Here is an 18,145-nt window from a genome sequence, read left to right as displayed (position 1 = left end):
GTATTCTGGGATGCATACCATCTGGTGCCAATGACATTTCAGTTTTTAGTCCCATTAACTTTCTTAATAGAGTCCCTTTTGATATTTATTTTCAGTTGTGGCTCTTCCACATCCACTTCGGGTACTTCTTTAGACCTACTTTCACCTTTCTAAAAACGGGTGCAAAATATTTGTTAACCATCTCCACCATTCCCTCACTCCAAAAAACAAGCTGTCCCCTTTATTTCCAGGTGGTCCCAACTCTTTGACTAATCTTTTAATTCTGGTGTGTTTATAAATGTTCATGCTTATGAACGTCAGAGGAATTTAAATATTTCAGGTGTGGCACACGGCCATTTACTGTGCCGTTGGTACACCCCTCTCAGGCAGGTGGGAGGGAATTCGCTGCGGCTGCTTGCAGCAATGTAAGTTGACTTGCAGTCCCAGCTAAAGATGTTTTAAAAAATTATCAACTTGCCTGTTTTGAAATCTGGAAACTGGCAACTTAAAATTTGTCTCTCATTGTAATACACCTGCCCATATTTGGGCAGACACATTAGATGCCTGATGTCATTTCTGGGGGATAATGTAGGAAGTGCCGTTGGCCGTTGGAGGTCAGGGTATTGACAAATTGCTTCCTGCCCGAGACTCCTCCATCAGCCATCCAATAAACTGGTGTAACCAGACAGGAAATGCAGGGCTCTAAATTCTGGCACTAAACCATGAAACTCTAATATTACCAACGATCCAATACCTACCAGACACCCTGGGGGGAATTTTAACTCCCAAGAACGGGTGGGTTGGGGGCCGATGGGTCGTTAAAATATTTGATTTTTGAAGCGTGACTGCAACCCGGCTCCAATGTGCCCACTTCCGGGTATAACCAAGGTGCGTTTGGATGCGTGCGAGTAACCTACTCGCCACAGTTAGGACCTTAATTAGTTCAGGAGGGCAGGTATTTATAGCATCAATTAACATCCTTGTGAGACGTTAAATAGGCCTTTTAAAATTGAATTTGACTTAACTTTAAATTTAACGTCTTTAGCGCAGTTTTCCGGGGGCTTGTGAATCTCGCCACTGAAAAGGAGGCGAGAAGGACTGGATCATGAGATAAGTGCCTTTTTTGCACTGTTTCTGGGCCAGGAGGAGCAGCACGGCTTCCTCCAGGCCCAAGAAGCTTACTTACTGCGATCGGCCTCTCGCGATCAGCTGACCCTCTCGATGGTTGAGATACCCCCCCACCACCGATGTCCGAGACCTCCCTCCGATGTCCGAGACCCCCCGATGGCCGAGAACCCCCCACCGTGGCCGAGACCACCACTCCCACCGATGGCAGAGTTCTCACCTCCCCAATGGCCGACTTCTGACCTCCCCCCACCCGCGATCGGCTCCCACATCCAACCCCCAAAGATCCTGATCTCTCCCCGACCACCCCCATCCAACCCCCAAAGATCCCGATCTCTCCCCGACGCCCTCCATCCAACCCCCAAAGATCCCGATCTCTCCCCGACTCCCCCACCCAACCCCCAAAGATCCCGATCTCTCCCCGACTCCCCCACCCAACCCCCAAAGATCCTGATCTCTCCCCGACCACCCCCACCCAACCCCCAAAGATCCCGATCTCTCCCCGACGCCCTCCATCCAACCCCCAAAGATCCTGATCTCTCCCCGACCACCCCCATCCAACCCCCAAAGATCCCGATCTCTCCCCGACGCCCTCCACCCAACCCCCAAAGATCCCGATCTCTCCCCGACGCCCTCCATCCAACCCCCAAAGATCCTGATCTCTTCTCGACCACCCCCATCCAACCCCCAAAGATCCCGATCTCTCCCCGACTCCCCCACCCAACCCCCAAAGATCCCGATCTCTCCCTGACTCCCCCATCCAACCCCCAAAGATCCTGATCTCTTCTCGACCACCCCCATCCAACCCCCAAAGATCCCGATCTCTCCCCGGCTCCCCCACCCAACCCCCAAAGATCCCGATCTCTCCCTGACTCCCCCATCCAACCCCCAAAGATCCTGATCTCTCCCCGACTCCCTCCATCCAACCCCCAACGATCCCGATCTCTTCCCGATCCCCTCCATCCAACCCCCAAAGATCCTGATCTCTCCCCGATCCCCTCCATCCAACCTCCAAAGATCCCGATATCTTCCCGATCCCCTCCATCCAACCTCCAAAGATCCCGATCTCTTCCCGACCCTCTCCATTCAACCCCCGAAGATCCCGATCTCTCCCCGACCCCCTCCATCCAACCCCCAAAGATCCTGATCTTTCCCTGACCCCCTACATCCAACCCCTAAAGATCCTGATCTCTTCCCGACCCCCCCATACAAACTCCAGGGACTCTGATCTCTCCCCACTGTTTTCCGACTCAACACATAGTCAGCCTGTCAATCTGGCTGCCAGCCAGGCGCGAAACCTGGAAATTAAATTTTTAGCATTCAATTGAATTGTGATTGGAGATTCTGACCCGCCAATTTCTCTTCTGGATTTGGCATCCGATAAATTTCCCCGCCGCTCTCTTCCCAGCTCCAAGTCAAAATTCAGGCCCCTAACTCTAATTCTAAAACTAACCACTACTGTAAAACATACCAGATTATAATTGCGACCAGTCTCATGATGGCTTCATTAAGGCTGTCAAAAAATTCCTTCAGTGGACGGCCTTGCTGTTTCATGTTGCCAATCACAAGGCCAAAACTAATAGAGAAGACCACAAGTCCCAGCGCATTCACTGCACTGGATGAACCAGGAACTGGAATAACCTCCTCTGCAAGCATCAAATCCTGAAGTTTTTTGAAGGCATCAGTTACGTTGTCCATGATGGATGGTTCAGTACTGGTTGTAAGATTAATGGATGATGACATAGGTCTCATGACTTTTCGGGTGTCATAATTTGTTTTGTACTGAAAAAGACAAAGTAATATGAGTGTTACCATTCAGTGAGTAACATTTCTTCCACTTTTTCTCATTTACCTCATGCTTACATTGACATTTCTTCACTTCTGATATGGAAAATGGGAACAAGGCTCATGGAGTCAAAAAGCACATTGGTTGGGTGGGTCATCAACAGCTGGATTCAGGTGGTAAAGTGGGCTGGAACACTGTTTCAATTCTTGTTTCATTGGATACTTATAGCACCATTGCTTATCTTCTCAGGAGAAGAAGATAACTTTTTCATTGACTTTTGGACCTCCTGAGATTATGAAAAGAACTTTCCGTCCTGGTTCTACAGACTCCTGCCATACACTTCCAGATCTTGCCTCACCACTGACTCCCACTCTCCTGCCACTCATTCCGGCTTTGTCACTGCTGCTGATGCCTTGTTGCCACTCCTTCCTGTGTTACAATTTTCCTCCTCTTGCCTAGGTGAACTTTGAGGGATTTAATTTGTTGAGGAGACTGTTTGTACAGAGCTGGTTTTAATGCACTAATCAATGGCCACTACTACTACGACTACTAGCACTACAACCAACAACTTTACTGTACCCATATGTCTCAAGGAATTTTACAGAGGAGTAAAAGAGGAACATCACACCTAGCCAGGGGAAGGAAATTAGGGGAGATGGTTGATGACAGGGGAAAGAAGGTTTGAGAAGGGTTTAAAAGGACAAGAGAGAGAAAGAGGGGTAGTGGTCAAAGGAGGGAATTTCAGAGAAAGCTCTGCCGCCAGGTGGAGGGAAGGTGGGATGCTCAGGACGCCAGGGTCAGAAGTCTGAAGGCTGCAGGAAGGAAAGTAAACCTGGAGGAGGTTGTAGACGCAGAGTGGAGCAAGATGATGGAGAGAATTGAAGATGAGGACAAAGATTTTATATTTAACACGTTGAAGGGCAGGGAGCCAGTGCAGGTTCGTGAGAACAGGAGTGATGGATGAGCGGGACTTAGTGTGGGACAAGATACAGGCAGCTGCATTAAGACAAGTTGGAATTTATGGGGCATGGACAAAGGGAGGCCAGCAAAGAGGGCATTAAAGTAAACAAGGCTGGAGGTGATAAAATAATAGATGAGGTTTCAGTGGAAGAGGGGCTAAGCTGGAGATGGAGGCAGGCAATGTTACAAAGGTGGAGATAAGCTCCAACTTTAACATTACCTAATTAATTCCAACATGCAGTGGAAAATATAACAATTTGAGTAAAAAAGTTTTTCTTGATATAGCAGAGGAAAATAAAGGGGATTAGGATACATGAAGTAACCTAAACAAAGAACAAGGAAAATCTACGGACCATTTTTCATTCAACCTTCTTTGAAACCATAGAAGAAATGTAAACTTCTGATGAAAGGTCACTGACCCGAAATGTTAACTCTGCTTCTTTCTCCCCAGGTGCTGCCTGACCTGCTGAGTGTTTCTTGCATTTTCTGTTTTTATTTCAGATTTCTAGCATCTGCAACAGTCCCGTTCACCCATCACCTTTGCACTTGCTGACCTACATTGGCTCCCGGTCTGGCAACTCCTCGATTTAAAAATTCTCATCCTTGTTTTCAAATCCCTCCATGGCCTCATCCCTCCCTATCTCTGTAACCTCCTCCAGCCCTACAAGCCTTTGAGGACTCTGCGCTCCTCCAATTCTGGCCTCATGCGCATCCCCGATTTTCATCGCTCCACCATTGGTGGCTGTGCCTTCAGCTGCCTAGGCCCTAAGCTCTGGAATTCCCTCCCTAAATCTCTCTGCCTCTCTACCTCACTCTCCTCCTTTAAGACGCTCCTTAAAACCTACCTCTTTGATCAAGCTTTTGTTCACCTGTCCTAATATCTCCTTATGTGGCTTGGAGTAAAATTTTGTTTGCTAACGCTCTTGTGAAGCGCTTTGGGATGTTTAACTATGTTAATGTCGCTATATAATTGCAAGTTGTTGTTGATTTCTACATTGTAGAAATGCAAACCTGTTTTGTTGGTTATTTTATGGATATTTTTGGTTATTTTTCCAATTGCCAGCAGAAGTGCGGTGGAACGGGCTGTAAGTCTGCCCAAGTGAGGAGAACCAAGGCCCATCCCAGATTATGGGGACGGGATTAATTTGCACATTCAGCATGGGTGCATCAACCCACTGGCAACGAAGCTGGAGTGATACCATGCTGCTCTGATGGAGGACAGGGGGCCTAAGAAGGCCCAACAAATGGGTAAGTTTTTTTAAAACTTCTGCTCCCAATGGAGCCAGCAGGGCATTTTTTAAAGGTAATTGATCCTGAGCCTCAGTGGAAATAATGCCAACTCCTGGCTGGCATAGGTTCCCTTGTGACCTTTAAAGGGTGCACTGGGTGGAATTCCCAGGAAAGTGTGGGAATCCCCCTCCTCCCCAGAAATGCACTCCTCCCCTTCAAAGTGCTTGTTGGTCATTTAGAAAGAAGGCTTAAAATTGATGGCTTTGTTTAATAACTACTCACCTGCTTGAAACAAGCCTCAACTAGATTGGGTGGGAACATATTCCTGTAGAACACAAAGGTAGAGAATTAGTACAATGACAGTCAATATTTCAGTATCTGTATTTTGATCTGTGCTGTGGCTTGTGTGCTGTTGCCCTACACTTTAGATTAAGAGAATGATAACAGTGCAAGGCTGTCTTTGGGCAGTTACACCAAACCAGTCTAGAGCTATCATTAAACAAGTCCTAGGCATAACATTTTCAGTTACGTGTCAGCCACATACTTAGGACACGAGAAACAAAAAAATGTTAAGACTGATAAACTACTCCTGTTGTGTGCCCAGAAAGCCCTGAAATTCCAGGAGCCTTGCTCTGGTGCCAGAGTCCAAAGTGGGATTTCACTGCAGCGCCTTACCACTCCATCGTCGGGCATGGGCTAGTCTGGTCAAAGCATTCAATGGCACAAAGTTAACTTGCTGGCTGCTCCTTTGTTATGCTGCTTCCCAAACAGCAATTGATCTCTCTTGGATCAATAGCTGTTAGGTATATCTTTGTGGGGTCCAGCTATCTTGGATCAATTGCTGTTAGGCTATATCTTTGTGGGGTCAAGTACACTTGCTTCATGAAAGAACTTGAAAGAAAGAACATACCGTTGGTTTTACGCTGAGCGTAATTTCTGGGGGAGCTTGATATCTGCTAATCTAGCCTCCATTTGTGATACGACAATGGAATGGGGTTGAGTGGAAGAAGCACTCGGCCCCTCTCCTGTTGGAATTTCTCAAAGAGGTCAAGAAGTGGCACAAACCTGACAGAAATAGATTCTGCCCCAAACTCCTCCCTCACCCAGAATGTGCCAATGCTATGCCTAAAAGTGTCTGGAATTTCTAGACCAAATTATCGAACTCATGGCCTCATTTACCCATAAACAGAGAGTTGAAATTGTGCTGTGCAATATCAGTAAGAAGCATGTTCATATTAAGTTGCTTCATCTGCCATTTTAAGATTAAAATTCTTCTGTCCAATATCTTGATACTAAAATTATGAACAGAAGAATTTCATATGAACATGTCTGATACTAATATTGCATAGTATCATCTCGACCGCCTTAGCTACAAGCCAGAGAAGTGAGAAAACAGTATCTAACCCACTGTATCATTAAAGCTTCTGTCAGAGACAGAGACCTTTATGACCTCTATTAAGATTACACTCAAAGCCAGCTCCTTGAGGTAAATCATCATCTAGTGCACTACTTGGATACTTATCTGATTATTGCACAACCAGTTACTTTTCATTTAGAGATTCACTGACCTGACTAGATCCATGAAAGCATCAGCAGCCTGCACCTGCTCAATCTTTCCCTCCCGATGTAGGTCAACTTTTGATCCTTTCCCAGGATGGATGATCATTACCATGACAATTCCGATGAATACAGCGATGACGGTGGTTACCATGTAGAAAACCACGGCTCGAACTCCCATTTTACCAGATGCTTTGCTGTCCAGAGCTGCCATTCCTAATTGATAAAAAGTTTTTAAAAAATCAAATCAAATGCAGATTGGCCTACTAAGGAATTGATCTGGAAAGCAGCAGCACAGATTATAGACCATAGGCATTAACACAAACACTACCTGATCACTACCACAGAGATCTCTTGTAACTTGCTCACTACTGAAGGCTCACTATTAAAGCAATCTGTTACATAACCTGTTCATTATCATTCTGCTGTCCAAAACAATCTGCTCACTGTCACAGCACTCCTTAACAAACAGTTCATAATCACAAGCCTTTCTAATAAAATCTACTTACTACTTTTTAACACAACTTGAATACTCTCATGCTACTCTCACACATAATCTACTCATAACTTTCTAACACAGATTGGTTAGTACCATACTTCTCTATCTGTTTACAATCATACTTCCCTCTAACATTATCTGGTTACTACTACAATGCCCTCTAACAGAATGTGGTTTTGTGAACTAACTGGCATAAACTGTTCTAAACAGGTGTAATTCTGTAATCCTGCGCTGCCAGTGGCTAACGTTGTAGCCTTAGGAGTGGATACCGCATAGAGGAGGCCATCTTGCTGTAATTCTTTAAAACTTTTCCAGGAAAGCGATTTTTCTTTGGTTTTAAGCTCTGAAGCTTATTTCCTGCCATTTAAATGACAACTGGAGACTTTTACATTTTGGATTGAGGAAATGATTTTCTAATGGGAATCCCTCTCTTCCTCTGTTATGAAGAGGAGGAGAGGAGGAAATGGAAGAGGCTAATTTGTAGGAATGTAGAGTGAGGCATCATAGAAGTCGCTTATTTCCAACATATTAATATGCACCCCACAGGATTTACAGACTTAGAAGGTCGTACTTAGATTTCTCCGCCTGCCAATACCTCCGAAGACAGCGCTCACCCTCCCGGGAGGTTATTGAGGAGTTATACCAACTGCAGGCTGAAGACAAGCATCTCACTTCAACAGGGAGCACAGCATTATCTGTAGCAGTGAAAGTGACCCCTGCCTTGAAATTTTTTGCCACTAGATCTTTCCAGGCACCCTCAGGTGGCCACAGCTCACCACTCTGTAAAGATCACGGATGCTTTATCCAGGTGGGCCTCACAGTTCATAACCTTCTCAATGAAACCTGCAATACAAAGAGTCTGAGCAGTCCAATTCTATATACTGACAGGAGCGTGCAGGGAGTAATTGATGGAACACATATAGCCTTGAAAGCTCCATAAGACCACCCCCCTCATTTTTGGACCTAATTGACTGCCGTTTGGAGAGCGGCAGACCAGTGAGAGACCAAGAATTGATCAACATTTTTGAGTTGCAGCACTCAAGTCGGACAGGACTGCTTTCCCTCAATGGAGCCATAAGCTGCCTCTTGAAACTCAGTTGGCTTCGCTAGGCAGGCACCCCTGTCATCCATTATTGGCATAAGTGGTCGCCCCTACTATTCAAATCACCAACCCCAGGATTTGGGGCGGGATCAGGGCAAAGGACAAATGGGTGGGCAGAAGTCTCGCTTTGCTACACTTGCAATGGTGGAGTGTGACTTCTGGAATTTCTACCCTGTCGAATGTTGAGTCTATTAAGACTCCTAAGGGTGAGTTTTCATTTTTACCATTGGGTGGAAAACGGGTGGTAGTGGGTCGGCTGCCCATTCTACACCTCGTACAATTTTCATTTCCACTGAAGTCAAAAAGTGAAAATTCACCCCCTAGGTTTCTTTCAACTCCATTCATGCAGTACTTGCACCACCTATTTTTCCTTCTTATGTACAGTGCTGTACCCTTGTCTGTATTTACTATCATCTTGTTGTTCTGCAACTTACATATGTTATCCAACTTATTATGTAATTTCTGAGCTGCCTCCTCTGATTCCACTGACTCTCTTGTTTGGTATCATCTGCACATTTGATCAATTTGCATTGAATTTCTGAATCCAAGCCATTAATGTAAATTAGAAACAGTGGTGTTCCCATCACTGAGCCCTGGGCCTTCACTCAGTACTTCCCCCACCCTGATTTAACTCCTCTAATGAGTACTTTTTGTTTTCAACCCTTTAGTCAAGTTATTATTCATTCCCAACACACTAGCACTCTCATCTACAAAGAGTAATAATAGTCATTTGGACAGTAACATTGTCATCTATAATCTGTAATAATGACAGTTTTTTGGACAGTAGCACTGACATTTACATTTTGTAATAATGACAAATATTTGGACGCTTGGAGCTGGATTCTCTGATTCAGCAGGGTTCCTGCTAGAAACGTTCTAGGGCCAACCCCATTTTGACCCCTCTGAATTTTGTGGGGTCAGATTCATTATAGTAATGAGAACAGGCTAACAGATCTTTTAGCTCTACCTACTGGAAGGAGGCATGGGAAATCCGGTGCTGTTAATGCATTTAAATGGGCAAACAGTTTATTTAACAGCTGGGAGCAAGGACTTTGAATAGTGAGACAAAGAGCAGCATGGCTGAGGGTGCTGCAGCAGGACACAGAGCTTCAAGTACACAGACTTCTCTGTGGATATGTTATTGTCCCTCCCAGGAGGGAGGAAATATTTGCAACTGAGGGAAGAAAGCCAATGAAAGGAAGCAACCATGCACAGTGGAAGGAAGTGGCTTGGTGATCAATGCCACCTCCACCAACTTCCACATGGCAACTCCGTGCTGTAAGAAGTTTAATGATCTCACCAGGGCAGGCAAGGAGGCAATTAGATCTTGTGACAATGCAATGTAAGAAGTACATTTCCCATTTCCATCCACCTTGCCCTCACCGTATGAACAACATTCTACAACTTATTAGAAATGTGCACAAGATACCATGAGAGCCTTCACATTCAATTCCTTCCATGAAGGCAAGTAGCAAATACCTTACATTATATGCAGTTGATCCTTTCCTGCATTTATTAGCTCCATTGAGGAAGGCTTATTAAAAACTGGGTTGCATTCCTATGTTGATGGAAAACAGAAGGCCTACACACTGTCCACTTTCTTTTTAAAGGGGAAAATGGCCCATAACATACACCAGAACAGCCACAGGTGTTAGACGCCCCCTCTCCCAACCTCTGACCTCACCCCATATGAGAGTGAAGTCTTGCAAATCGTGGGCAGACTTATGGAGGAGTGGGAGATGGCAGATGCAGGTTGGCCATAAAATTGTGTGATCGTACAGATTTTTGGTCACTAGTCCTCTCATTTACAATTGTCTAATAATGGCAGATTTTTGTCTCTAACATGCTCACTTATTGTAATATTTTGGGACTTTCTCCTATATGGTTTGAACAGGATTTTGTTTTAATTCATATTATGATATTGAAATCAAAATTAGATTCAGCTTGTAATGAGGTTTAACTTCCATTGGTACAACATTTTTAACATAGCATTTAGACCAAGTTAGGATGTTAATTGGCAAACAATGGGAAGTTGTTAAGTGCATCCCAAGTGAGCAGGTGCAAGTACAGGTGAGAAGAATGGCCCAGAAATCAGCTCACTGGAGGGCAAGCTCATGTTCTAGCTCTGCTGAAGAGACAGTGACATAGAGTTCAGGAGCCCAGCCTTTAAAAGAAAGATGCATTGGACTACCTACCAGGGAGCTTCCAAAACGTGTCAGATAGTGCGGAGGAATCCACTAGCAACTTGTGTCGGGTTCTCATTCATGGCACCAACGAGCATGTGGTCACCTCAAGGGGGCTGCAGCTGAGCTCTCTCTGTAGGGGTCTGCGGCACCAGCAATAGCATCTCTCTAGGATGCTCATACTGGGGTCATTCAGGCTCTGGGTTCAACTATCTCCTCCACCTTGGGTAGACTGGGAGACCGAAAGGATAGGGGCTTCCATCAGATCACCGATCTCCTACAGGCTGCTTTCCTACAGATCAGCGGGAATGCTGAGTCACAGCCCAATAGCAGTGACAGCTGTTTAATGGGAAAGGAACAGGTTTCAATCTCTCAGGATGACAGCATGTCTGGATCCTTGCTGACCCCTCAACCAACGTCTGCCCTGATACCAGAAAGCCAGCTAGGCCAGACTGCCCCAGCAGATGCTGAGTTGCTGTAGTCTACAAGCCTGAGCTCCTAGAAGTCACCAACCACGAGCATCTGAAGAGCCCTTGACTGAGCCATAATAGTCTTTCACCTCCCAAGATGCAAGCACTGGGGAAGAAACTTGTAGGAGCACTATACTAGGTAAGAGAAGGGGTCACACCAGGGTGATAACTAGTGTTAGGCATTTGTATAAGACATAAAAATTAAAATCTTTGTGTGCAGAGAGTGTTCCTGTAGTAGCTGGTGGCCCTGCAATGTTAGTTGACATGATTATCAATGCTGGTCTTTGGGCAGATGAAGTTCATTAGAGGGTGAAAGGACTGGGTTAGATGTTGGACATTACTCTTAATGTAGGGGAATAGGGATTGTTCAGCTGAAGTGCTCTTCAATGAGCTTCTGCCGAAGAGCTCTGGCTTTAGGTAAGCGTTGGGGCTCTCTTGCTTTCTACCTATCCTCTATTGTTGTATCCTTCATAATGCTTGAAGGTCCAATGGTGGCTCCACGTGTTGTCCCCGTTGCAGAGCGAAGTTATGCAGCGTGCAGCAAACCACTATCATATGGGACATTCTCTGTGGGCTATTTTACAGGAAGCCACCAGACTTGTCCAGGCAGTGGAATCATTGCTTGATGAATCCAATGATCTGTTCAATGAGGGCTCTGGTTGATCCATGGATCTGATTGTAGAGCAGTTCGACTGCAAGTATGGGTTCCTGAGAGGAGTCATGAGCCAAATATGCAGGCGATAGCCCTTGTCCACAAGCAGCCAGTCTCACACTTTCTGTGTAGAGGCAAAGAGTGGGAGGGGGGGTGGGGAATGAACGTTGCAGTATAGAAGCATAATGGCAGCTGCCAGGAAAGCCAGCATAGATCTGCATGATGTAATGCTAGTGATCACACATTATTGGAGTGGAAGCCTTGCAATTCATAAAGGCAGTGGGGTCATGTGAAGGAGCCTGCAGGGCAACATAGGTGCAACCAATTAGGCCCTAGACTTGGGGGAAGCCTGCAATCTGAGCAAACATCAAAGCCCTATCTTGCTGCTTCCGGTTGTCCATGGGGAAAGTGATAAAAGTGTTTGACCTAGCAAACACTCCATCAGTCACCTACTTAATGCAAGCATGAACTGCAGACTGACTGATGTTACTGGTATCCCTTATAGCATTCTGAAAGACAAAGAAGTTGGGGGACATTAGCTCCTTCCTCCTGCTGCTGCATCTCTCCTCGTCCTCTTACTAGAGTGGAATTGCCAGTAGGACCCCCAATTAAGAAAAAAGTGTTTTGCCTGAAGCCCTTTAAGAGTTCTGAATGTTTGACAGCCACTACAAGCACTTTGAAATGGTCCAAGTAGCCAAAAACCGCAATGTAACACAAGCAAAATGTCTTCCAAAATTTGACTCAACGTTTACTTTCATCCAGATGTCTGCGACATTCCATGGTGAGAATGCTTTCAGGTGCAGGCTAGGCATCAAACTCTTAATTTTTCACTCTAACACTATCACCCTTTGTCTCAGAAAGTGGGATAAGGCAGAGGGAAATGGTAGAATAGAGGAGTGTGTGTGACTTGTGAGGTGCCTTCTGATTATTCATCCATTTATTAAGTTGCACTGTGAAGGCATGGTGGTATCGAGGTGCATCATGTTTCTTGCAATCTTTTGCAACATACATGAGTATTCAAAGCATGACATACCTTGGCCAACTGCGTGGGATCATTGAAACGTATCTTGCAGTGTGTTGGTGTTTGGCGAATGGTCGAGGTGGCACTTTCCTCCATATTGTCTGCACCACCCCTTATGGGTTTTTGAATCAAGGATGCAAAAAATCCAGGCCTTCCTTGCCCTTATCTCTGCCAATAATAAATCTACTGATTCGTCAGAAAATCTGGGGCTCTTGTCTCAACAGATTACTCTTTGTTCTACCATTGCAAACTAGTTAATGCACTTGCCCTTGCTCTCTCTGTCTCTCTTCTTCCAGTTCAAATGCTTCTGGTCCTTTAGGCACTTGCAACCTTATAAATGTTGCAGGTAAACCACATTTCCCTCCCTCCCAGTGGCAGTAACTAGTCAAAAGTGGGAAAACAGCTGAAGATCCACCTTGCTTGTGAAATAAGGACCACCGCGAAAAATGCTGTGAATTCCTGGCGGTTTCACATGGCTGGGCAAAAGCCCGCCCTGCTGCTAACCTGCCAATCGGAGGGAAATCCAGCCCAAAACGGCCACCATGACCCTTTCAGCAGTGGCAGCAGCACCAGATTTTTCTCCATCCGCCACACCAGAGGGGGTGGGCTGTCTATAGAGATCACTATGGAAAGCTGGGCTGGTTTTCAGGGGTATAACACCAGTTGGTGAAACTGCACCGTGCACTTCTGATGTTAAATCTGCTAATATGGAAAATTCAGTCCTAGCACGCTCACCCATAATGTGTAATAATGACAAATATATAATCACATAGGGCAATCTCACATAAACAGCCTGCCTTAACAACTGGCACTACTACAGGCAATTGGACACATTAGGCAAAAAGAGCAATATCAGAGAAAGCTACATTCAGTGTTTATCTCTTCTACAAATGTTCTGTATATTGTCCAAAGGGTTAATAGGAGAATTCTTCACAATGTTAAGACAGAAAGGCCATCAAACCAGCAGGCATCCAACCATTTGGCATATCACAGCCACATGTGATTTAAATTAAACCTGATTCTTATGAATGAAATATTTATCGGTCCAGCACTGATTAGTGTAATTGCTGCTGACTCTCTGAATGTTAATTATACCTTGGAACAAAGAATTCTGCACATCTGATTGAGGATAGGCAAGGTTTGAGGCTGCGAAAAGCTCTCCCACAAAAGAATGATTGTTTTGTGAGATTCTGGGTTCCTGCCAGGAAAACATTTCCACACTACTGTGTTCTTCAGCAAACATTCCCAGGGGATGGCAAGAACAGAATTGGCTTTCAGCCCAGGCACATTGACAACTCTCTCTTGCTGAGGCAAAAACAGCACAGAAATTTCTTGGCGTTCCTCAAGAAAAGGGGGAGACACAGTGAGAGAGAGCGAGAGTGAGAGAGATATTTGAAATTTGATTAACAAAACTGTATACTCAAATGAGCAGTGAAAGTCAAGAAGCCTAAGAAATATGTGACTGGGTTCAGGTTATTGATTTTTGCTGATGGGTGATCTAAATATGTTGTTGCTGAGATGGAGGAGGAATTGAGCATGCTATGTTGTTTCTACATCAAAGTGTTTGAAAGTTCAATATAATTCACCAGTGAATGATGACAGAATAGGTTGATTAAGGTTTTAAACAACTTAACGTAAAGCAGCATATAATAGCTCCTGCAAGCTTACAGATGAACAGGCGTCAGTCTGGATCTAACTGTTTGCCTAATTGCAAGGGGTTCATGAGCTGTGCTGGCTACTGAGAGACAGATTAGATGCATCAACACATGTCTTCCAAAGTGTTGTAAAAGGGAGCGTTTCAGATTCCTAGGACATGAATTCTAGGGGCAGGAGGAAGCTGTTCAAACAGGATGGACTTCACTTGAATTGAATTGGTAGCAATTTCCTTGTAGACATGGTAAATAGGACAACGGAGAAGGATTTAAACTAATAAAACATGGAAGGAAATACACACCAAACTAAAGATGAGGGGAAAGAAAAATAAACATTGGAGCTAGAAAAGGTATACAGTCTGGTTGTTAGGGATAGAACATGAAGAGCATTTTAAAGGATAGACTTAGATGTTTTATAAAAATCCAAGGAACATCAGGAACAAGTTTTTGGGGATTAGAGGTGTACACAAATATTGAAGATATTGGTATTATTGGCATCACAGAAGCATGACTAAAGAAGAAGTGGGAAAGAAACTGGAGCTGGGAGGGTATAGAGGTCTGGAAATTCGGTTGTGTCCGAAGTGGGGCACGATCCTGCTGCAAGGGTCAAATGAGGCCAGTGGCAGGACCACGCAAATTTGGTCCACCAGCCTCATTTGTTTATTACCACTGAGCTGCGGGCACCAGTCACAGCTTCAGAAGCAGCTCGACGGTCCCGGGAAAAATGAAGATCGGCCAGCTCAGAAGTGACCGAGGTGGTAAGCCGAGTCCAGGGGAGGGGTAGAAGCAATCGGGAGGGCTGGGCGAGTGCTGGTCAGCAGCAGCCGGTGAATTTAACGTAAAGAAGGGAGGAGCAGGAGCGCATTATAAGGTAAGTAAAGAAAATAAAAACTTACCTTTTGGGAGGCAGTCTCCACCAGTCCCTTTAAGAACCACTGGCTTGGCTGGCAAGCACCTGAGAATACTGACCACACCAAGCTGCGGTCTTGTAAAGGGGGCCTGAAACAGATGTTAGGCCCCCTATTTGCATATGCAAAGGGCCTAATGCCTGTTTTAGACACGTTCCTTGGATGCCTATATAGGAGCCTTTACCATTACGGCAGGCGGCGTGAAACGTGCGTGGGCACAATGCCCGCCATATTGCTCACTATGGCGCCCATTTTATGCCTGTAAAATGGGCCCGGCACCAACAGATATCTAGACTAGAACATTTCACCTGGATAAACCTATCAGGAAAGATGGAGAGATGGCATAATTGATTGGGAATTATGTAACAACTTTTGAAAGGGGGGATATAGTAGAGGAAGGGAATATAGTTGAAGCAGTAGTGATGATAAGGGTAACAGAATAGTAATTGGTGACTGCTGTGGACCAACAACACAAAGTGTATAGATAGATAAAGAACTGCTTGGATAGGCAAAGAAAGCTGCAGAGAATCATGATGTGCAACTTGCTGCAGATTAAATGGACAGACCAGTGCAACTGACAAGAAGAAGCAATAGCATTAGCAATTTCAGAGAAATGATCAAGGTATACTTCTTGATTCAAGTGAAGCAGGTCATAAGAGCAGAGATTCTAATGGATTTACTATTTAGCAATCGACCAGAGCTGGTTAACAGCCTGGAAATTGGTAAGCACTTGGGATCCAGTGATCAAAGAATTATAGAATGGTTACAACACAATAGGAGGCCATTCAACCTGTCAAGCCCATGACGCCCTTTCCCCGTAGCCCTGCAAATTATTTTCCTTCAAGTACATATCCAATTCCCTTTTGAAAGCCACAATTGAATCCGCCTCCACCACCCTTTCAGGCAGTGAATTCCAGATCATAACCGCTCGCTGCATAAAAAAGCTTTTCCTCATGTCACCTTTGGTTCTTTTGCCAATTACCTTAAATCTGTGTCCTCTGGTTCTCGACCCTTCTGCCGATGGGAACAGCTTCTCTCTATCTACTCTGTCTGGACCCCTCGTGATTTTGAATACCTCTATCAAATCTCCTCCCAACCGTCTCTGCTCTAATGAGAACAACCCCAGCTTCTCCAGTCTATCCACATAACTGAAGTCCCTCATCCCTGGAACCATTCTAGTAAGTCTTTTCTGCACCCTCTCTAACGCCTTCTCATTGTAGTTAAATTTGATAATGTTGAGAAAGCTAACACTAGAAATAATAATATGCAGGTGCAAGACTTTAGAAGACATTTTAAGGGAAATTAATTGGGAAACCATACTTATAAATGTGATAACAGAAGATAAATTGAAAGTATTTAAGGCTATTTCCTCTACTTCCTCCTCCGCCTCTTCCTCCTCCTACTCAGGTTCTCACTTGACAGGCGGTGACAAGGCCTGTTCCCTCATAATGGCCAGGTTGTGCAGCATGCAGCATTCTGCGACAAATCTTGATACCCACTTAGCTGAGCACTGCAGGGCTCCTCCAGAGCGGTCCATGCTCCGGAAGCATTGCTTAAGGATACCTATGGTGTGCTCAATGATGTTCCTTGTGGCAGAATGGCTCTCATTGTAGGCCTGCTGTGCATGTGCGCGTGGGTTCCTGACCGGAGTCATGAGCGATGTCATGAGGGGATAATCCTTGTCACCCGGTAGCCAGCCTTTGACTTGCTAGTTGAATTACAGGTGGAACAGAGGACTGCCGCAGAATGAATGAATCATGAATGCTGCCAGGATAGCGGGCATTGACCTGCATGATGTGCTGCCTGTGATCGCACACCAGCTTCACACTGAGGGAGTGGACTCTCTTTCTATTCATGACAATGCCCGAGTTCAGATAAAGAGCACACAAGGCAATGCGCATGCAGTCAATGGCACCCTGCAAATGGGGAAGCCTGCAATGCGAGCACAACTTCTTGCTCGTTCCTCTTGTTTGTCTCTGGCAAGAGGGAATGAGATGAATGTGTTTCTTATTGTATAGAGAGCCTCAGTGACCTCCCTTATACAGCAGTGCTCTGTAAACAGTGAAATGTTGCTTATATCTTCAGCAGCAGCCTGAAAGGAACCAGAGCCATAAAAATCAAGAGCCACGGTCACCTAGACAGCCACAGGCAATGCTGTCCTTGCTCTGCTTTGAAGCTGCAGTTGTGGCTGAAGCAGTTGAAAAATTTCAGTCATGACCTCGTTAGTGAACTAAAGACGTCTGATGCATTGGTCATTGCTGAAGTTGAGGTAAGAGAATTGGTCCCTGAAGCCCCTCCGTGGATATTGCCTCCTGCTGCTTGTCGTGTTCTGTGTGGCCCCTCTTCATTCTCCCAGTCGTGTTCAATTCCCAGAGGAAGCCCTACCAGGCCACCCATTTCTAGAAGCAAATTTATCAGCACAATATTTTAAATGACGCAAAGAGAACAGCAAAACCAGCCAGAGCACTCTCCCTGTAGAGTACTGAAACTTTATCCAAGTAGAGGAAACCTCCAAAAACACGTACAATTGCACCAGCAGCCAGGCGAATTAATCTAGCAACTAACCTGTAAGTACTTCATGAGCCCTTTAAACAGCGCTCGTGGTGGTGGGGCTGGGTCCTTCATGCCCTTTAAGTCCTGTTCAGTTGTGCGAGGTTATAACTGGGCGTTGGCTGAAGTGTGGAGTTCCAAAATACCAGCGTTGCCTTCAAATCAGCATTGCACACTGATCCGCGTCAGCATGCTGCCGGCGGTCGTTAGTTGCGCACGCAAACACCTTTACCAAGATGGCGTCCTGCACACTTCCTATCAGAAGTGTGCGCGTGCATCTCAGACCACCTTTTTGGGATTTAGGTGTCTGTGCAGTGCCTAAAAAACAGGCGCTACGTGGTCCAATTTCACCCACGTGCAGTTTCTCTAGGATCTCTCGTTCTCTGCACTGCACGGCTTATTCTAGTGAAGGTGGCCTCTCAGGGCACCACAGAGTAATGTTTTCCTCTGAGATTTAGGTAAAGGAATCTG

At 45.3% G+C, this 18,145-nt stretch overlaps 2 protein-coding genes across 7 annotated transcripts in view; one reads left to right on the top strand and one right to left on the bottom strand.

The window, feature by feature from the left end:
• LOC137299471 (ran-binding protein 3-like) overlaps window positions 1-18,145 on the top strand; it is a 303,210-nt gene that overhangs the window by 42,433 nt on the left and 242,632 nt on the right. The window lies entirely within an intron of this gene.
• slc1a6 (solute carrier family 1 member 6) overlaps window positions 1-18,145 on the bottom strand; it is a 78,170-nt gene that overhangs the window by 16,294 nt on the left and 43,731 nt on the right. For all 6 annotated transcript variants that reach the window (XM_067968214.1, XM_067968216.1, XM_067968215.1 and 3 more), the window contains 3 exons: window positions 6,649-6,853; window positions 5,363-5,405; window positions 2,576-2,886 (listed from right to left, as the gene is read on the bottom strand). In XM_067968214.1, coding sequence (XP_067824315.1) covers window positions 2,576-2,886; window positions 5,363-5,405; window positions 6,649-6,853 — 559 coding nt within the window. The remainder of the gene's footprint in view (window positions 1-2,575; window positions 2,887-5,362; window positions 5,406-6,648; window positions 6,854-18,145) is intronic.

The sequence above is a fragment of the Heptranchias perlo genome, chromosome 29, assembly GCF_035084215.1.
Source record: "Heptranchias perlo isolate sHepPer1 chromosome 29, sHepPer1.hap1, whole genome shotgun sequence".
Classification (NCBI taxonomy): domain Eukaryota; kingdom Metazoa; phylum Chordata; class Chondrichthyes; order Hexanchiformes; family Hexanchidae; genus Heptranchias; species Heptranchias perlo.
The sequence above is the reverse complement of the archived record's forward strand: the minus strand, read 5'-3'. Positions and strand labels throughout refer to the sequence as shown.